At 41.5% G+C, this 19705-nt stretch overlaps 1 protein-coding gene across 1 annotated transcript in view; it reads left to right on the top strand.

Annotated features, from left to right (window-relative positions):
• LOC122797852 (E3 ubiquitin-protein ligase TRIM8-like) overlaps window positions 1-19705 on the top strand; it is a 307712-nt gene that overhangs the window by 101330 nt on the left and 186677 nt on the right. The window contains exon 2 of the mRNA XM_044066374.1: window positions 17187-17282. Coding sequence (XP_043922309.1) covers window positions 17187-17282 — 96 coding nt within the window. The remainder of the gene's footprint in view (window positions 1-17186; window positions 17283-19705) is intronic.

Below are 19705 nucleotides of genomic sequence, written 5' to 3'. Positions count from 1 at the left end.
GAAAGGGTGACATGCCCTCTGTAGCCCACTGCTATCACTCCATATTTACTGTCAGTGGCCACTATGCAGTGTACTACCCACATATTGGCTGTTGCCTAGGCATGTGTGTGTGAATGAGACATGGGATGAGAGTGTGCTCTGGGTAATACTGGGGTTGCTAACTGTGATTGCCTGGCATTGCTGTCACATGTATAGGTATGGCTTTGCACCCCAGCCTCTCAGCTATTTCCTATCTGTTATCCCTGTATGGTGTAGGGCCACCATATAAAAAATATGCAAAATCCACTCCACATTGGTCACAACCCCCCTCTACACAGGATACGGTTACAAACATACACACAAGCACACCTGTCATGTCTGGGATTAGAACTCCTACCTAACTAGGTTATTACACTACAGTACTACGCAGTTATAATACGTGCTACAGACATTACGGGAGTACTCCTTCCCCAAAGGTGTATTTCACAATGAATGACATCAGCAGGATTGCCAAAGTAGGCCATTTGAAATGTATTGTGTGTAACTAGCCTAAAATGCATTGCTCCCTACACACAGTGACACACACACACAAAACATCCACAACCAACATGGTGTGGTTATAGAACCCCTAACAGAGGTTTATATCACACTACAGCATGGAGCTGTTATAGGACGCACCACAAGGATTACAAGAGAGCTCCTTCTCCAAAGGTGTATTTCACAATGAATGACATCAGCAGGATTGCCAAAGTAGGCCATCTGAAATGTAGTGAGTGTGACTATCCTATAATGCATTGCTCCATACACAGACATTGAAACACACACAAAACATCCAGAACTGGCATGGGTGGGGGATGTAAACCTACCACGGTTCTAAATCACACTACAGCAGTATGCAGTTACAGGAGGTGCTACTGAGATTACTGGGCTACAACCTTCCCAGAGGTGTATTTCTAGGTGGGTGACATCAGCAGCCTTGCCAAAGTTGAGTATATGAATTGTGCGGAGTGTGAGTACCCTAAAAAACATTGCTCTCTACACAGACAGGGTCCAGCAGACACACACACACACACACACACACACACACACACACACACACACACACACACACACACACACACACACACACACACACACTTACCATCCTCTGGGATTAGAACACCTATCTTAACTATTTTATCACACTACAGCAGCACGCGCTACAGAGATCACTGAGCTACAACCCTCCCAGAGGTGTATTTCTAGGTGGGTGACATCAGCAGCCTTGCCAAAGTTGAGTATATGAATTGTAAGGAGTGTGAGTACCCTAAAAAGCATTGCTCTCTACACAGTCAGAGACAGACAGACATGCACACAAACACCAAATCTGGGGTTAGAACATCTACCTAATTACTTTTTCACATTACAGCAGTACACAGTTACAGGGCGCACTATGGAGATTATTGGGCTGCAGCCTTCCCAGAGGTGTATTTCTAGGTGGGTGACATCAGCAGCCTTGCCAAAATTGAGTATATGAATTGTAAGGAGTGTGAGTACCCTAAAAAGCATTGCTCTCTACACAGTCAGAGACAGAAAGCCACACACACACACACACACACACACACACACACACACACACACACACACACACACACACACACACACACACACACAAGTACATTTGCCAAGTCTCCCAAAAGTGCATTTCACATTGGATGACCTCAGCAGGCTTATCATAGTAGGGCTATGGGGAGCGCAGTGTGTGCAAGGGCCATAACCCATTCATCTAGGGGTTGACACGCCTCTTGTGGGTACACATGGGGTCATATGTCACAGGTACGTGTATACAGCTGCTAGATGACTACTTCCTTGTACAATCATGTTGCACCGCTGGCACATGCACCACATAGTCTGTAATGCTGACAGATACTGGTGGCTAGTATCTGCAGTGAGTGGCATCTGCACCTCATGTGTTTGGGGTCCTTTGGCTGTGTGCTGGGTGGGACAGGCCCAGATGGCTCCCTGTCACAGTCACCCTCTTCCACACATCTGTGTAAGTCTACCTTTGGCTTATTATAGTGTGTTGTCCTGACATATATGTCTGTATTCCTATCCACTGTGTGTGCAAGGCATGAGTGGTGCATACTAACGAGTGTCTGCACTAACAACTGCAACTGCCAGATATGTCTGGTCCACTGGTGTTTGCAGTCATGGGCTTCATGTGTTTGTGTGTGAGCATGCCCAGTATGACCTTTCAGTATGTTGTAGACTGACATTGCCCTCATTTCTCCAAGTGTGTGAGCATGCCCAGTATGGCCATCTGTATTGCATTTGTGGATCGTGTCCAGGTAGTTTGTGCTGCAGTGCTTACCTTTTTGTTGTACACCAACAGATAGCAAGCTGTCTCTACAGGGTATCCATCGATCATTTGGCTTTGACTGTTACTACATTTCTGCATAGCCGGGGGGGCACACCTGACTATTTCTACATTTCTATACAGGAGTGGGGGGTGGTCACACCTGACTGTTATTACATTACTATGTAGGATGGGGGGGAACCTCACTATTTCTACATGTCTAAACAGGAGTGTGGGGGGGCACACCTGACTGTTATTACATTACTATGTAGGATGGGGGGGCACACCTGGCTATTTCTACATTTCTACACAGGAGTGGGGGGCACACCTGACTGTTGTTATATTTACTATGTAGGATGGGGGGGGGGGTGGCACACCTGACTATTTCTTTATTTCTACACAGGATTCGGGGGGCACACCTGACTGTTACTATATATCTACATAGGATGGGGGGAGGGTACACCAGACTATTTCTACATTTCTACACAGGATGGGGGGGGTCACACCTGACTGTTACTATATGTCTATGTAGGATGGGGGTGGGACACCTGACACTTGTGCACATTTGCTAGGACTGTACTGGTATGTCGGCTACTACATTTCAGTCTGTAGTCTTACCTATCCTGCTGGCTAGGGGCATACCAGTGTACTACAGTTCTTAGCTTTTAATTACCTACATATTAGTTTCTGATTTCCTAGTCTTCACAACTGACATCTGGGATGCTGTTGTCTGTCTGTGTAGGCCTGGGGGAGTTACCCATAGGCCTCATTCAGAGACCATAGTACAGCATTTTTTTGTGTTTGTCTACACCTGTCCTGCTGGCTGTGACTATTTTTGGGTATGTGACCCCCGCCTGACTGGTATGTGTGAGTCACTTACCTTGTGTATGTCACAGTATTGAGGGTGGTGCTGCAGGGCTGCCTATGTCAGATGCACATAGTACACTCCCTACACATGGTTAACTACAGGTAGTGTAATGTTTGGCATCCCTTTTACTGTATGTGAGAGTCACAGAGAGGTGTTATTCCCTGAGTCCCTCCCATTTCAGTGTATGTGCTATGCGTTGCCTCTTTGCCAAGGCCAGAGCATGCCTCCTTCTGCCTACTGGGACAGGCTCAGGTTGTTCCTCCTCCGAGTCACTCTGCAGGCCTTGGCAATGGTGGGGTGCTGTGTGGCCCTGCCCCATGCTGTTCCTTCTGCAGCTGTTTCCACAGGATCATATTGTTTAGCATGGCACATACAAGGACAATCTGGGTACATGTAGTTGGTGAGTACTGCAAGGCTTCACCGGATGTGTCCAGGCATCAGAACCGTGACTTGAACATCCCAACGCACTCTGCTATGATTCTTGTTTGTGCGTGTGCCTCATTATGGAGTTCTTGTTTGGGTGTGTATGCATTTCTGATGGGTGTCATCAGTCATGGCTCCAGTGCACATCCAGCATCCCCCACTAGGTGACCTTGTGGGATGTCCCCACTGGCAAATCTCTGGTACAGCTGTGTCAAATGCCAGATGTGGGAATTATGGTAGCTTCCAGGGCAGCCAGCACACACATTCATTATTATGCCCTGGGCATCACAAATGACCTGGCAGTTGATGGAGGGGAAGCCCTTGTGGTTGATGCAGACCCTACCCCGCTCACCGGGTGGTGCTTTGATGCGTATGTGCATGCAGTATTCTGCTATTTGGTGGAAGAGACGCATATTGCTGGCCAACGCCTCACTAGGAGCAAACCCAAAGCCACAGGGCTCCAGTCCACTTACAGTATGCCTGACACACCCACCCATGATGTCACCTACCTCCTCGTCTTGCACTCAGCATTTCATACTCTTACACTGTTGGGACCTGCCTCAAATGCTGGGGAAAACTGGGCTTCACTATCCTTCCCCTCATTTGCATAGGATTGCCTGCTAATGCATAGTTACATGTCTCACACTGAGCCTCCCCCCTTAGCAACCACTATTCACTGGCCAGGTTGTCTTCTTCCTTCCATTGACTTGTATGACAGAATACTGCTTTTAGTTAGGATGCTTATTTTAGGTTTATTTTCTTATTTCCCCCCGATCCCGTTTGCACGCTGTGGCCCTATGCTCAAACAGCCGACATCGGTGAAAAAAAAAAATAAAAGTTGATTTTTCTTTTTTTTATTGTTTGCAATGCCAATGGCCTTATACTTGGCCATTGGCATGCTTCCTCAATGATATGCAGCCTTTATTTGGAGCTGTCATAGCTCCGTTTTGGATTTTGCAGAAATGTACTCGGTTACTGACCGAGTACATTTCAGCAGATAACACTAGTTTTACATGGACTATTGCAAGCTTCCTGGATTGAAAAATCATCTCATTTGCATGGATTTCTCCTGCAAATGGGGTGATTTGCATACCAGGCCTTAGTCTGTGCAAGATTAGTGCAGGAGCTCTCGTGCACGCCCCTGCAGGCTGTTCCTGGATCGCACGGCAGACATATTGCTTGCGTGAGCTCCTGCACTACCCCTGCACGCCGTGTAGGGCATAGTTAATCTGGGGGTCTGATGTCACTGCTAATAGATAAATCATTATGATTGTGACTCTAGTCTCAATACTGAGCGAACAAGTGACAGTTTTGACGAGAGGCTACTTGACAGTTAATGCCAGAATGTCCAAGAGAGCTGTCACTCTATTCAGATCTTTCTCCTAATATAAAAATGCTAATGATATTTTCCATTAAGATACCATAGGTTCATAGGTATATACTAGGCTAATGATCACTAGGACCTTAATAAGCCTAGCCATGTAATCCAACCCAATTGTGTCCCTATGTACCATGTGCATTTATTAAGAGGAGGTATGTTAGGAGGTTTCTAGAGGTTATATGGGGGTATATCAGTTTGGTCATTTTTGCCTGCCTTTGTCTATCAGAAACATGGGAGTTAGACTTAGGGTGAATTTCTGATATCCCATCCATTGGTCAGGGTTACACTTAAATAGGATTAGGGATATATTCTCCTTCACATGGATGGTGAGCCTGTTCCGTAGCATGGGGATCCTCTGAGACACATATCTGTCTTGCTAGCATGGCTTATTTATGTCACAAGCAAAATTTAAATCCTTGGGTTTAGTGGTTATGATGCTGTTTGTTTTGCAGATGTGCAAAAGGTCCATCAGAACTGAGTCCTTAGGATGCCTTGTATGCCAGGCATAGATTGCCTCTCAGTAGCCTTTACTTTAGGAGATGGAGTGTGGAGATATGGCTATCTGTATAAGACGGTGTGTTTATACCTTGCATTCTTCTGGTAAGGAACCTTTGTGGGTATTCCAGCTGTTGCATGTATTTGGTCAGGTACATGCTGAAGGGGACATTGTTCTCAATGATGGGTTTGATAAGGGGTGAATAAAGTAGCTCTTTGACTTCCTTGGAACTGGCTGCTATTCCCTTACTTATAAGTGGGGTGACATAGAAAGATTTTCTTACTAACTTGGCCACATGTTGGTCAAAGGCCAGATTACTGACTACATATGTTTCCAGATCCCTAACTACTAAGCCAACTCTTAGAGGTGTCTTGTTGATGGAGTAATTAGCCTGGGTGGCAGTTTTCCCAAAAGGCACTATAATGCATTTGTTGGAAGTGAGTTTTAGTCCATGACTTTGACAACAGACATTTGACTGTATTAGATTCTGTTTAAGATGTTTGTTTCATGGGGAGAATCTATGATTGCTCCCAGTTTCCAGCTATCTGCAAAGTTGGTCAGCCAGAACTCTCTGACATTAGCCTTGAGCTCCCAGAAGTGGATGCCAAATAGGAATGGTCCTAGCATGGAGCCCTGAGGTGCCCCACTGTTGACTGGTCTCTTAGTGGAGGTGGCATCACCAATCCTGACGTCCTGAATCCTGTCTGTGAGCTACCTGTCAAACCAGTGAGTTATGTAGGGGTTTATGCCTAGTTTGGTGAGTTTGTCAACTGTACCTAAGTGCGGTATTGTAAAAAATGCTTTAGCTAGGACTAGGTAGGTGGTATGCATATCCCTTGCCTTGGTAACCTTCTCAAAGATGTCAATTAGGATTAGTAGGTGTGATCTTCCCTTGACAAAGCCAATCTGAATTGGGTCCAGTGTTTGAATGTTGTCTATGTCTTTATTGATGATTTCCATGATAATTCATTCCATGGCTTTGCATATTAGACTAGTCAGAGTAATAGATCAAAAGGGTGGACCATCAAATTACCCCAGAAACTACTGAAGTGGGATAACCATTGCAATCCTCTAGTCTTGTGGTACAAAGCTTGCTTTGAGGCTGTAATTGAAAAGTGAGTCAACTGGTCCTGATATATCACATTTCCAGTTATTTAGGAGGCATCCCGGGATATTGTCAGGTCCCATTGAGGCTGAGTTTTTGGTTTTAGTGAAGTGTCACTAGGGCCTGCTCTCTGTTAATAGTTGGGGAAGTATGCTAGTAGGTATTTCATGGAGGGAGGCTGGGGGGAGTGGGTGGTGAAATATGAGCTAAATTTGTTAGGGACCAAATTCACTATAATGTTATGCTCAATGAATGTGACACAAATGACCACCAATTCAGCACACTGATGTGTGCTACCTTTGAAGTTTTGAGTATAGTTGTAGAAGGCCTTGTGGTTGGCCGTGTTGGACATTATTAGTCTTCTTACATTCATGTTTAATTTAAGTAGAGAGCTTCTATCATTATGAGAGTTGCTCTTCCTGATTGTAGCCATGACATTTTCCCCTTTTGTTATGTACCCTATTAAGGTTAAGATTCCACCGGTGTGGTTTGTTTTTAGAGTTTGTTTGGGCATAGTTCTAGTAGGTACAGCAGCCTCTATACAGTCATTTACATTGTTGTACAGTGTCTCTGTGAACAATTCCGCATAGGTTGTTGTGAACTCAAGGTTAAGAGACACGTTGAATTTTGATCAACTATTTCTTGAGAGGGTGCAGTTTGCTTTTTAATATTTCCTAACTGTTACAGGGTTTGATGGTGTTACTGAGTTGATTTTTGTTTTCCAGGAGACAGCTTTGTGTCTGACCTCACCAATGAGGACATAACACTGAGGGGAGGGGTGTAGCACTGTCCTATATTGGAGGATGCCTGGCCCAATATGTTTGAACCTCTGGTGGGCGTGCACACTATCTGATCAAGGGTATATATGTTAATAAAGTCCAGGAATTGTATGTTTCCCAGTCAATAGAGGGGTATTTAACATCTCCCATGAATAGGATATTTGGTTTAATGGTGAGTGTCTCTAGTAGGTCCAGGCATGAGGTAATATTGATTGAGATTCCTCCAGCTTTTGTCCTTGTCTTTGCAGATGATGATCTAATCATGTAGAAGGCACTGATGTCTTGCACTGCTCGAGAACTTTCTGCAGATTTAAACCATGTCTCCAAAGTGACACAGATGTGTGTATTCTTCAGAATGAGGAGAACTTGTAGCATGTGGAGTTTCTCATTTAAGCTCCAGGTTTCTTTGGATTTTATTTGCTAATTTGGTAGGTTTGTCAATTTGGCTTGCCTAAAACAGGCTGTAAGTGGGGTGGATAAAGTTTTAGCCAATAATCAGAATCCTAGGGGAGACAGGTACAGACCATTCTTGGCAAAGCAATGTGGTCTGTTAAACATGTCCTTCCATGTTGGCAAATACTGAATCCTTCTGGAAAAGCACCAGAAACTAGGCCAGTTATTGCAGTCAATCTTCTTTTGTTCATTCTGTGGCAGTGTCTTTATTTTAAAAAGATAAATTTCATTTTAGCATATGTTTACAATGTACAGTGGCCACACTGCACTCTGTGTGTGTGCGTGTGTGTGCGTGTGTGTGTATGTATGTGTGTGTGTGTGTGTGTATACACACACACACACACATATATATATATATATATATACACATATATATATATATTATATATATATATATATATATATGTATGTATATATATATATATATATATATATATATATATATATATATTACATGTATATACATATATGTATAAATGGTTTACTATGGCTTGGCTTGGTTGAATGGGGTAAGTTCGAATAATGGAAACACTGAAAAATAAAGTTGGCTTTCGTAAATGCAGAAGCGCAGAATGTCGAAAATGCTTTGCACAAGAAAGTGCATTCAATATTTTCGACATTCCCTTTTGTCAGCCGTGGTAGTTAGGTTACGTCCACTATTTTGCAGGGGGCTATGCCCCCTGCACCCCCCATCTGGGGTGCTGCACCCCCCCACACAACCCTGCACACTAAATATACCAACTCCAAGATCGCACTACATTGAGGAAATGGGCTACTTTCCTGCTCCTCACTAAAGTGCGACCTTCCTCCACAGTCTCGTCATGTCGCTTGTCAAAGGTTGAGTGCACCATGCAATTCAACTAACCTTGGTTGACCACTTTTGGTTTGATTTCCTGCCCCTTGGAAACCGTGATTTCGCACATCGGCCATTTGACTGCCTGCCATTCGGGTAAGTCATAGTAAACCGTGTGTGTGTGTGTGTGTGTGTGTGTGTGTATAAAATTATAGATAAAGATATGTAAAACATAAAACATGTACACGTATATACATAGGTGTACATATCGGCAAACACACACACGTTCACTCACACATATGTGTGTGTGTGTGTGTGTGTGTGTGTGTGTGTGTGTGTGTGTGTATGTTTGTGTGCAAGCATTTTAGAATAATTTATGTTTAACAACCTAACATGTTAATGATGATATAGTTATCTTAAATGTGAATCCATTGCACAATAACATCATTTAGTTTAACAACGTTTGAAAAAGCCATAGGTGCAAAAGCATCAGGCTGCATACTACAGTTGTAGTAATATTGAAGTGAATGAGTTCATATGCAGACTCAGTGGTAGGGGGAACAAAATCTAGATCATCCTTAAAAGGAGATGATGGTGTACCATAATAAAGTAATGACCTACATGCTTTACTGTCATTCTGTTACTTGCAAGGACATTTTAGCCTGGGCAATATTAAAAAGTAAAAAAAAAAACATAAATAAATAATGTAGAAAGCCATGGCATAACTTGTACTCATGAGATCTGATGGCCAAGGACCCCTATATGGTTGCAGAATGAGAGAAGAGTTACTGTTGGTGGAGAAGTTTGTCTTTCTCATAGAATGACTTTGCAGTATCATGTTTAGTCTAGAAAATGGGTGAAAAATGGTTATTGTTTGAGGGAATAATCTGTAACAAATTCAGGAAATGAAAGGTCGTGAATTATGAATTAATTGAATTATGTGGCAACTAACTTTTTCCCAAATGAGGCCTTTTTTCTCCACAACAATTTAAATTTGTCAAAGAAGAATAGATCATTTAATCAGTTGATCTTCAGGATAGCTTATGGATAGACATATATTTCTCTGTATGGAAGGTTACTCCTCCATTAAAGCAAACTCTGTATGTTTGGACCTATCCTGTCCTACTGTCTTTCATTGTATGCCTATAATGCCCACATTTTATGCAAAATACATTTCCATTATAAATAATCCTTCTGTTTGTAGACTTGCATAACTTAAATGTTATTCACTGAAGTGCAGTGATGTGTACCACCTCCTGATATGAAGACATGGGAAAAGCTATTCCTGAGCAAACTATGAGAAATTATCTTTCCCAACTACAGTAGTATGACCTCTAAATGCAAATAAACAAATTAGGTATTATGTCCGTGCCTGTAGAGTAAGTTTCAGTAAGTGTGCATATATAGTCTTGTACACACATACACACACACACACACACACACACACACACACACACACACACACACATATATATATATACTTCTGCAGTTTGGGTTTGTGAAGGGCCAGTCTTGTCTCCTGAACCTGATTGACTTCTTCGAATCAGTCTCCAGAGCCGTGGACAAGGGTAAGGTGGTCTACACAGCCTATCGGGAAGGCCAAAGCCTTCGACATCACCCCCACTCTGAAATCATAGATAAACTTACTAAGCTGGGCATTAATCCCTACATCACTCAGTGGGTTACCAACTGGCTTACTGACAGAACCTACACTGTCAAAGTAGCCGACTCCAAATCCAGCTCCAGGCAAGTGACAAGTGGAGTACCTCAGAGTTCAGTCCTGGGACCGCTCTTGTTTGGCATCTATTTCTCTGAAGTACAGGCCAACACTAAGGGACTCTCGCTAACAAAGTTCGCAGATAACTGCAAACTGGGAGCCATTATTGAATCTCCAAACAATGTGGATATTCTACAAAAGGGCCTTACCGAAACAGATGCTTGGTGCCAGAGCCATGGGCTCAAGCTCAATGCCAAGAAATGTATAGTTATCCCCTTTGGGAAAAAACAGGTACCTGTGAATTACCACATAGGTGGCAGTACACTAAACGCCAAAAGTGTGATAAGAGACTTAGGGACACAGGTGGACAGTGGTCTCACCTTCAATAACCACATCACCACAACAGTCAGGAAATCCTTCTATGTGGCACACCTCATCACTAAGGGCTCTTTTGTCCCACTGTACTCATCCCTCATTAGACCCATTATAGAATACAACACCCCATTTGGTATGTACCTCTCAAGACATCTGCAACAACTGGAAAGGCACCAGAAATACCTCACTAAAAGAATCACAGGCCTAAAGCAGATGCCCTATGCTGACAATCTAAAAAAACTCCAGCTATACTCTGTTGCATATCGTCTACTCAGAGGCGATCTCTGCTTAACATACAAGGCCATGTCAAACCCAGAGGTGTTTGACATGCTACACTTAAAGAAATCCCAATCCCTCAGAGCCACATGCTCCAGGGATCTAAACCTTGTCATCACAATGAACAAAACATGCTGGAGGGATAGTTTCCTGACCCAGAGACTCCCCAGACTCTGGAATAGACTGCCCATCCATGTCAAGCAGAGCACCTCTTTGGCCCACTTCACAAGGAACCTTGATGATTGGATGGGAGATAGGAAATTCACCCCAGGGATCATGTTTTGCCCTGCTAGACAGGGGTCCAGGGAAATAAATACTGTGGGAAGAAATAGCCAGGGAATTGGTTATGGTTAGGCTTGTATAAGCCCTAGGGCCGATAGCCTAGTACCAACCTATGAACCATATCAGTACAACAAGGCATACTAAAATGTGAGTTATTTATGGGTAACCCATTCTTTCATTTTCTGCATCTGCTGTGGTTGTTTATTGTTTAGATCATCAGAGTGATGGCACTCCGAGTCTCTTTTCCTGTGAAAGTGTGCCTGTGTGTGTAAATCAGCTGTGAGGTCATCCGTTTTAAATGGTGCTTGCCATCCACCAAACAGTTGACTGTCATATGTCCTGTGGGTTAAGTGGTATTAAGGAAAGCCTTCTGTTCACCCTACATAGGGACATGGTATGTTGTACTTTGGAAGAACTGATTGACACCATTATGTATAAAATAGTGATTGCCAAATTTGCAAATAGTGTGCTATTCAATAATGTACCATGCTAAATAATATGGCATCCTTAATAGCCGTTCAGTATGGTGTATGTCTGTTGGAGAACTTGTTTCTTCATTGTCCTGTGTACTTCTTATTGAAGGACATGGTTACCCAGTGATATTACAGAAGTCCATCTGAGATAGTTTCAGAAACAATGACTACAAATAAGCCTGATTAGATATACATAAAGTATTGCGTTAGACATCAAAGTAACTTCGGTGCCCCCTGTCCATTTCAAAATATAAACATTAATTATGGTATACTGAGTTAGGTGGAAGAATTGGAAGCATATTTTGGAGATATATAACTATTTCACAAATTAAGTAATATATCTGTGCCTATACAGTAAGTTTCAACAAGTGTCTCTATATAGTCTTGTATATACACACATACATGTACATATACATATTTCTGTCTGTTTGTGTGTGCGCATGTGTGTGTGTGTGTGTGTGCATATATATATATATATATATATATATATATATATATATATATACATATATATATATATATATGTGTGTGTGTATATATATATATATATATATATATATATATATATATATATATATATATATTTATATACACGTGTGTTGGTGTGTATATTCATTAAAACTCAAGGGGGTTTGCATAATACAGATATTACCACATGTCTTTGGGTATAGTGAGGCATGTGCCTAAAAACAAGTGCCTTACAATCCCAGGGCATGTGGTAATGCCATGCCATGCCATGCATTCCCCATGTCCAGTATTGCACTAATAAAAGGGGCATTTGTATGTTTTCCAGTTTGAATTTTATGTTTAGTAGATCTTGTTTGATAATTATATGTTTTGTAGTATATTTTAATGTAAAATAGTTCCTCCATTTTAACTAATTGATTGTAGTTTGCTGTGCAGGGTTATAACTTTATAACTTTATGAAATTTTGATAGGAAGATTTCAAGGTAGTAAATTAAGGGATTCTGATTTCAAACCTTTGTTTGCTATTGCACAGTCTAGTTTATAATCAGAATCCTCAGCTAAGTTTGTGTAGGTGAATGAACCCAAATGAGGAGACTTCCGTATCAGTAACGCAATGCTTCTCAGTCACGTTCATTGTTTTCAAGGAAACAAAGACTCAGAAGCCTTCACAAGATAATCATTCTGATGGCAACTACAAGAGCTGAAAAACACATACAGTCAAGCAGTAATGCCTCCCCCAATTAGCTGATGATTTCTTACTGCTCTCTAAAAATATTTACAAGGGGATTATTGTAGTGTAGCTTCCGGGAAATGAAAATATGACAATAGCATGTCTAAATGCTCTGTACTGCCTTTTTTCCATGCCATGTAATAGATTGGGTGTGCATGTAGCTGGCAAATGATTGTTCAGTTTTCCTTATAATTGTATATATGATATAAATAAACTGAAGAACTTGTGTGGATGTATTATTGTAGGTATTTTATTACCCTCTATTGCTGTTTTCACGTAGCTTTATTGTGCTTTCCCTACCTCATTTCTGCTCTTTGTCACCCCTGATTTAACCTCCCCCTATTCCTTTACTGCTCTTTTCTTTGCTGATTGATTAACTATTTTTCTGCATTTTCGAGACTCGGGGGTTAGTTCCGCTCTTCTTTCTCCCTCACTACACTTGGGCTCATTTCACTCCCCTACCCTACACCCATTCCCACCCACCCCATTACAGTTTTCATTATACCATCCACTTCTGCCCCTGCCTGTTCCCTTCAGCCAACAACTGACCACTTCCTGTCTAACTTAAAATTTACACCACTTTCTTCCCCAACTATCACACCCAGCCTAAAACCTCTATACCCTCACACTAATCATGTTATACCTTATTATTTCTGCAACACTTCTCCTGTTTCTCTGTACTGTCACTTCATATCACTCCCACCTTCCCTGTCCTCCAAAACACTCTCCCACCTTCCACACCTATGATACTCATTCAACTACATCCTTCTATCATATCTCATCAACTCTATTCAACCTCTCCACCTCATGTCCACATAAACTGTGTATACTACAAATCCTTTCTCCTATCCACAAATATAAAACCAGGCTACACAAAGTACTTATATTTATCACAACACAGTCTCTTCCCACTAACAACTTACTCACATCTGGGGACATCCATCCCAACCCATGCCCCACCCCCTCACATCAAAACCACACACATCTCCTGCCATTTAACCCTCCCTCTCTCTTCACACACTTCTTCATCAAACTCACCCTTATCCAAACACTTGTCTATATATGGACTAAATATTCAGAGCCTATCTAACAAAATCACTGAGCTCCATTCCTGGTTAGCCCATACAACCCCCCACATCCTTGCCTTATCTGAAACTTGGCTTAAGCCTCACATCATCAACAAAGAAATTCTCCTATCAGGCTATAATATCTATCACTCTGACAGATTCCAAAAAAGGAGGTGGTGTTGCCATCCTATACTGCAATAGTCTTAACCTCTCACCTTTTCCCTCTCCCATCCCCGACTTCCATGCAGCTGAACTTATCATCTTAAACTGCCACCTCAACCCCCACAAAAAATTTGCAGTTGTATCTATCTATATCCCTCCCGGAAATAATTTGTCCGCCTTAGAGAATATTCTGCCCTGGTTTTCCCAGAATATACCATATGAAACCTTTATCTTAGGAGATGTTAACTTAGATTGGTCCAAACTTAAAACTGACTCTCCACAAGTCAGTATCAACCTACATGGCTTCCAACAACTGATATCTTCCCCCACCCACCTACATAAAAATATTTCTTCTGGCTCCGTAATAGACTGGATACTCACCCCATTACTACCATAGCCCCACTACCCTACCAGACTGTCTTAGCGATCACCTCCCTACCACTGTTCTAAGATATTCTACCCAATCACCTAGACCCCACCTTTACAGAGACTTTCCTAAGCTCTCTAACTTTAATTTATCCCAGTTCAACTCCACTCTTGCTAGTATAGACTGGTCCATCTTCAGAAATATCTCTCTTAACGACTCTCATTATTTTGAAAACTATCTTCCTGAATACCCTAAACTCCCTTGCTCGCTCCAGGAAGATCAAAATAAAATCTAATCATGCTCCGTGGCTTTCTAAACAAACTAGATCCCTTATGCACAATAGAGACAGTGCTTGGAAAGTCTGGATTAAAACAAAGGAACTACGTCTCTTACACATATAGACAACTTAGACATTTTACTAAAAAACAAACCAACAATGACAAAAAATCCTTTTATAATTCTGCACAGCACAAATACAAATCCAACCCTAAGAAATTGTGGTCATCTCCTAACATAATTCTTTCTCCTGGCTGTCCTTCAAACCCCTGTCCTTACCCAAACACATCCTGTCTAGAAACAGCTACTGTCTACCATCCAAACAGTCATACCATCTAACTCTAGCAACTCAACACTACCAACCCCTCCTAACCCTTCTGCAAAAAATATTTTCTCTTTTCTCCCAGTTCCTACTTCATACATCAGATCTCTTCTACAACAGCTCAAGCCCTGCTCTCCCTCAACTGATAACCGACCTCCAGCTTTCCTCAAACTTGCTGCTGACTCCATTGCCTATCTAGTATCTATTCTAATCAATAGATCAATTCAGGAATCTACTGTACCTACCCTCTGGGATTCATTCTTCACTATTCCCCTGTATAAAGGAGGTAACTCCACAGACCCATCTAACTACCGACCCATAACTATTTGATCCCCCCTCTCTAAAATCCTCAAACAATGTATACACTCACAGCTCCTGAGTTACCTTCTCCAGCATAACCTTCTCACCTCCACTCAGCATGGTTTCCGTCTTAACCACAGCACAACCACTGCCCTCTTATCTTTTACACATACCATTGCAGAGGCCCAAGATAACAATAAACTCATATCCTGTCTTTTCCTTTACCTCTCCAAAGCCTTTAACACAGTCAGCACCCCCTACTTTTATCTAAACTTGCTCATCTCAACCTATCTTCATCCTCCCTTGACTGGTTCTCTAGTTACCTATTCTGCAGGCAGCAATCCATTAAATGGCTGTCATCCTCTTCTGCATTTATACCTGTCCCAACTGGAGTACCCCAAGGTTCCATCCTGGGTCCCCTCCCGTATAATGTCTTTACCACTGACCTCTACACTTCCTGTAAACAGTCCTCCCTCATTCAATATGCTGATGACACTACCCTAATCTCCATTTCTGACAGCATATCTGAACTCCATACTGCTACCCAACAGGTCTTTCTATCCACAGATCAATGGTTGCCCAATAATTTACTCATCCTTAACCCTAAAAAGACCAAACTCTTACTCTTCCTTCCCCGACCTCTCACTCACCATAAATGTACCTTTGCTATTACATCCTCCAACAACACTATAAATCCAACCTGAAGCTCACACAAAACTCCTAGGAGTCATCATAGACAAAGTCAACTTTAACCTACACCTGTTCCATTGTATAAAAAAGACACACCAAAAGCTCAGTCTACTGTATCACAACAAAACATTTCTGACCACAAATTCTAGTTGCACAAGCTCTACTCCTCCCCTCCCTTCTCTATGCTGCACCAATATTTATCAACATCCAAACTACAACCTTGAACAAATTACAACAAACTTATCACAAGATAGCCAGATTTACCACCAACTCTCCATACAGTTCACATCATTGTCTGGCCCTTAACCCTCTCCAGTGGTTTGAATTCCCCCAACTACTACTACTGTCACAATTCCAAATGTTACACTTCATCCTCTACAAACCAGCATCCTATCCTACTCTCTCATCACTCATCTCACTCTCTTCTCCACCTCAGACTCTCTGTACCTCTAATCAGTAATTACTTGACATCTATCAACCCAAAAAGCAGTAGGCAAACTCCTATACAAACACTCCATTGCCCATGCTTGGAATAAACTCCCAGTAGATATACGTTCCATCATGCACCCATCTCACTTTAAAGAAAAAAATCAGACTTCATCCATTTAATTCTAAACTCTCCCTCTGTCAAGCCCCTACTTAGCTCCCATTACCCTTCTTTGTCAACCTATTTCTAATACTCCTTCTTCCAGTGTACTCTGCTGTGGGTATACTCACTAACTAAATCAAATACGCTGTTGAATAAAAAAACTCTTGCTGTAAATATGTAAATATTATTGTTACTCTGTAAAAATACAATGTCTTTGTTTCAAGCTTCAATGTGTTTTAACTTTGTGTAATTGACTTTCTAATTGAAATGATTTATTGTCAGTACTTTTTACCTACTTGATTTTTAAACTTCTGTGTAGTATTCTTGGAGCTTTTCTCCTCGGGTCTCCACTGAAAATGAGCCACAAGCCCAGATGGACCAACCCGGTTAACAAATGTCAATAAATAAATAAATAAATACGTATATGCATGCATGGCATTGGAATATTAATAGTTGTTTACTTTTGTTCTATTTTTCTAGAAATCACTGTCTACTGTAATAGAGAAACTACTCCGCAGAGATACTGAATTGTCAAAAGATTTAGAATATTTGAAAATGGATGAAGAAAAATTAAAGGTATGTGTGAATGTATTTTAACAGAATATGACAAAAGTTGTTTTCCATTGTGGTCTGCTATAACATTGTTAGTAATGCTGATGACGAGGTTCTGCTGTGTCGAGCTGCAGTACAACCAATCTGTCTTGGCCTGTGCTGCCAACTTTGACTTGAAAAGCAGACCTATAACATCTGTGAAGTAATCCTTTTATTTATCTTGTACATTAGAGTTTACTATTACTGATTTAAAAGTCTTGTTTTGTGCTGTGGTACTTTTACATTTGAAACTAGTATAGTACATTCTCCCAGTCCGAGAAGGGGTAACTGACATAGTTTATGTGTTCAATTACTATTTGTTACACAGCAATGCTAATCTCAATTGACATTTATTCTGTTATTGTATGTACTGAAATTGTTATTTTTGCAGATGTCACTTCTTTACTGTGCTGTTCTGTGATATGCCCAACCTGGACTGAACTGTGGTATTGGATTTCACTTCAAAAACAGCCCTACAACATCTGGGAAGTGCCATGCTTAGTCAGTTGTCCCAATACTGTATGGCAGTGTGCTGTATTGTGCTGTACTGAGCTGTAGAGTGTTGCACTGTATTGAGCTATATTGAATAGTACTGTATTGTGTTATATTCTACTGAGCTATGTTGAGCTATATTGCATTGTACTTTATCATGTTGCAGTGTATTATGATATGTTTTACTGAGTTGCAGTGTTTTGCACTGTCCTGTAATTTTCACTGTCACCTTATACATCATATAGCTTATGTATTATATAGCTACTGTATTATTCAATATTATAATATGCTGCACTGTTTATGCACTGCTTGCACTACCTCACTGCTGTTTTATTATACAGCTTTACTCCTCTAAGACTGACCAAGAGTTATCAAATTCCATAATGTTGCATTGTGTATGTCACTTGACTCTTCTAGATCAACCTCAGGAGATCACACTGTTTCTGCACCGTCTGCCAGCCTACTAGCACTAGGCATCCTGAGGCAGTGTGTGCACTGCCCTATGCTAACTTACAGCTATTTGCTCTTTCACAGAACAAGTCCACATTTGAGAGGTGCAAATATTTATTGTAACCAGAGACAAATCTCTCATGAAAACCTTCCAAGTAGCCATATTAATAATACAAATATATGCTGCAAGACAGGCGTACAATCTTGCAGTGCTGCAGAGCTCCAAATATCACTTCCAAAGCCACAGAGGCCTCCTTATGCACAGTAGTGTAGATGTGTACACGGCAGCCACTCTCCAGCAACACACAAATACCCATTCCATACCAAATATAACTTCATCCACCACCACTATAAGCAAAGAGTCATCAGAGTGGTTTGGCCAAGCCATTCAGGCGGCAAATACTTGTTGTAGATGTCTCCATAGTTTGGGACGCCGATGCACTACTCATAGGTCTAAGCAAAGGCAGGGTAATTGTCAGCTGTTTTCAGGTGTTAGAATTCACCATATCCTCAGGTCACTCATGTTCTTCCATCCAAAATATGAACATGGCATGGTCATTTTTTGTGTAGATGTGATTTACTTTCAGTGCACTTCTTAGATTGTATGAAGAGGGACCTGGTAAAACTCTCGGAGTAGGTCTGCAAGGCTAGAAAGAAACTAATGTTGGGTGGTATCCTGCTGTCACTGAGACTAATGCAGCAATTTAAACAAAAGATGACCGACTTTAGTAAGTGATGGCCTGCATCTACCTCATCAGGACTTCTGCTTATTGACTTGGTCATTCTCTATCTTGGTAGTACATTTCTTTTTTCTTTAGGCAATATCAGCATCCTCAGGCTATCAGCTTGTTAAAATACTTTAAAGTTTGTCAAAGTAGTGTTGTTCAGTGCTAGGAGCTCAAATAAGAAAATCTCTTCTCTCAAGGCCGCCTTAATTCTGGAAGATTTGAACAATTCTGCTGTCATTATATCATGGATCTGGGACAACCTTACCTGTGTCCTTGATGTTGTATCCTGGAGAGTAGGCATGGGGAATTACGTCTGAAGGAGATCAATTTTGAGGAGTGTTTGATTTCAGATTTTGAATGTCACAGTTCATAAGGCAGTGTACACTGAAACTGGGATAAAGAGTGAAGCTTGGCTAAATGAGATGTTACCAAGAAATCTAGTAGTGAGTGGTGATTGATTTTACAGCTTAGTCAGGTTGCATTGCTAATGAGTTGCAAACATGTAAAATCAACAAGAAGTTCTGTAATGTGCTGGTTGGCAGGAATAAAAAAGTTTAGGTTGAAGTCGGCAAGAAAAACAGTATTTGGTGTGACAGTAGCCATAATGTTGTACAGAAGAGTCTTACATTTTGCTTAGGAGGGCTAAGGAGGTATGGGATGGGAGGACAGCAACTGCAATATACAGGGGGTGGGAAGAATGGAAAGGTAGTTTAATTATGATCCAATTGGATACTTAAG

Source organism: Protopterus annectens, chromosome 3.part1 (assembly GCF_019279795.1).
Source record: "Protopterus annectens isolate FY-2018-M chromosome 3.part1, PAN1.0, whole genome shotgun sequence".
NCBI lineage: Eukaryota > Metazoa > Chordata > Ceratodontiformes > Protopteridae > Protopterus > Protopterus annectens.
This window is presented reverse-complemented; position numbering and strand designations above follow the sequence as displayed.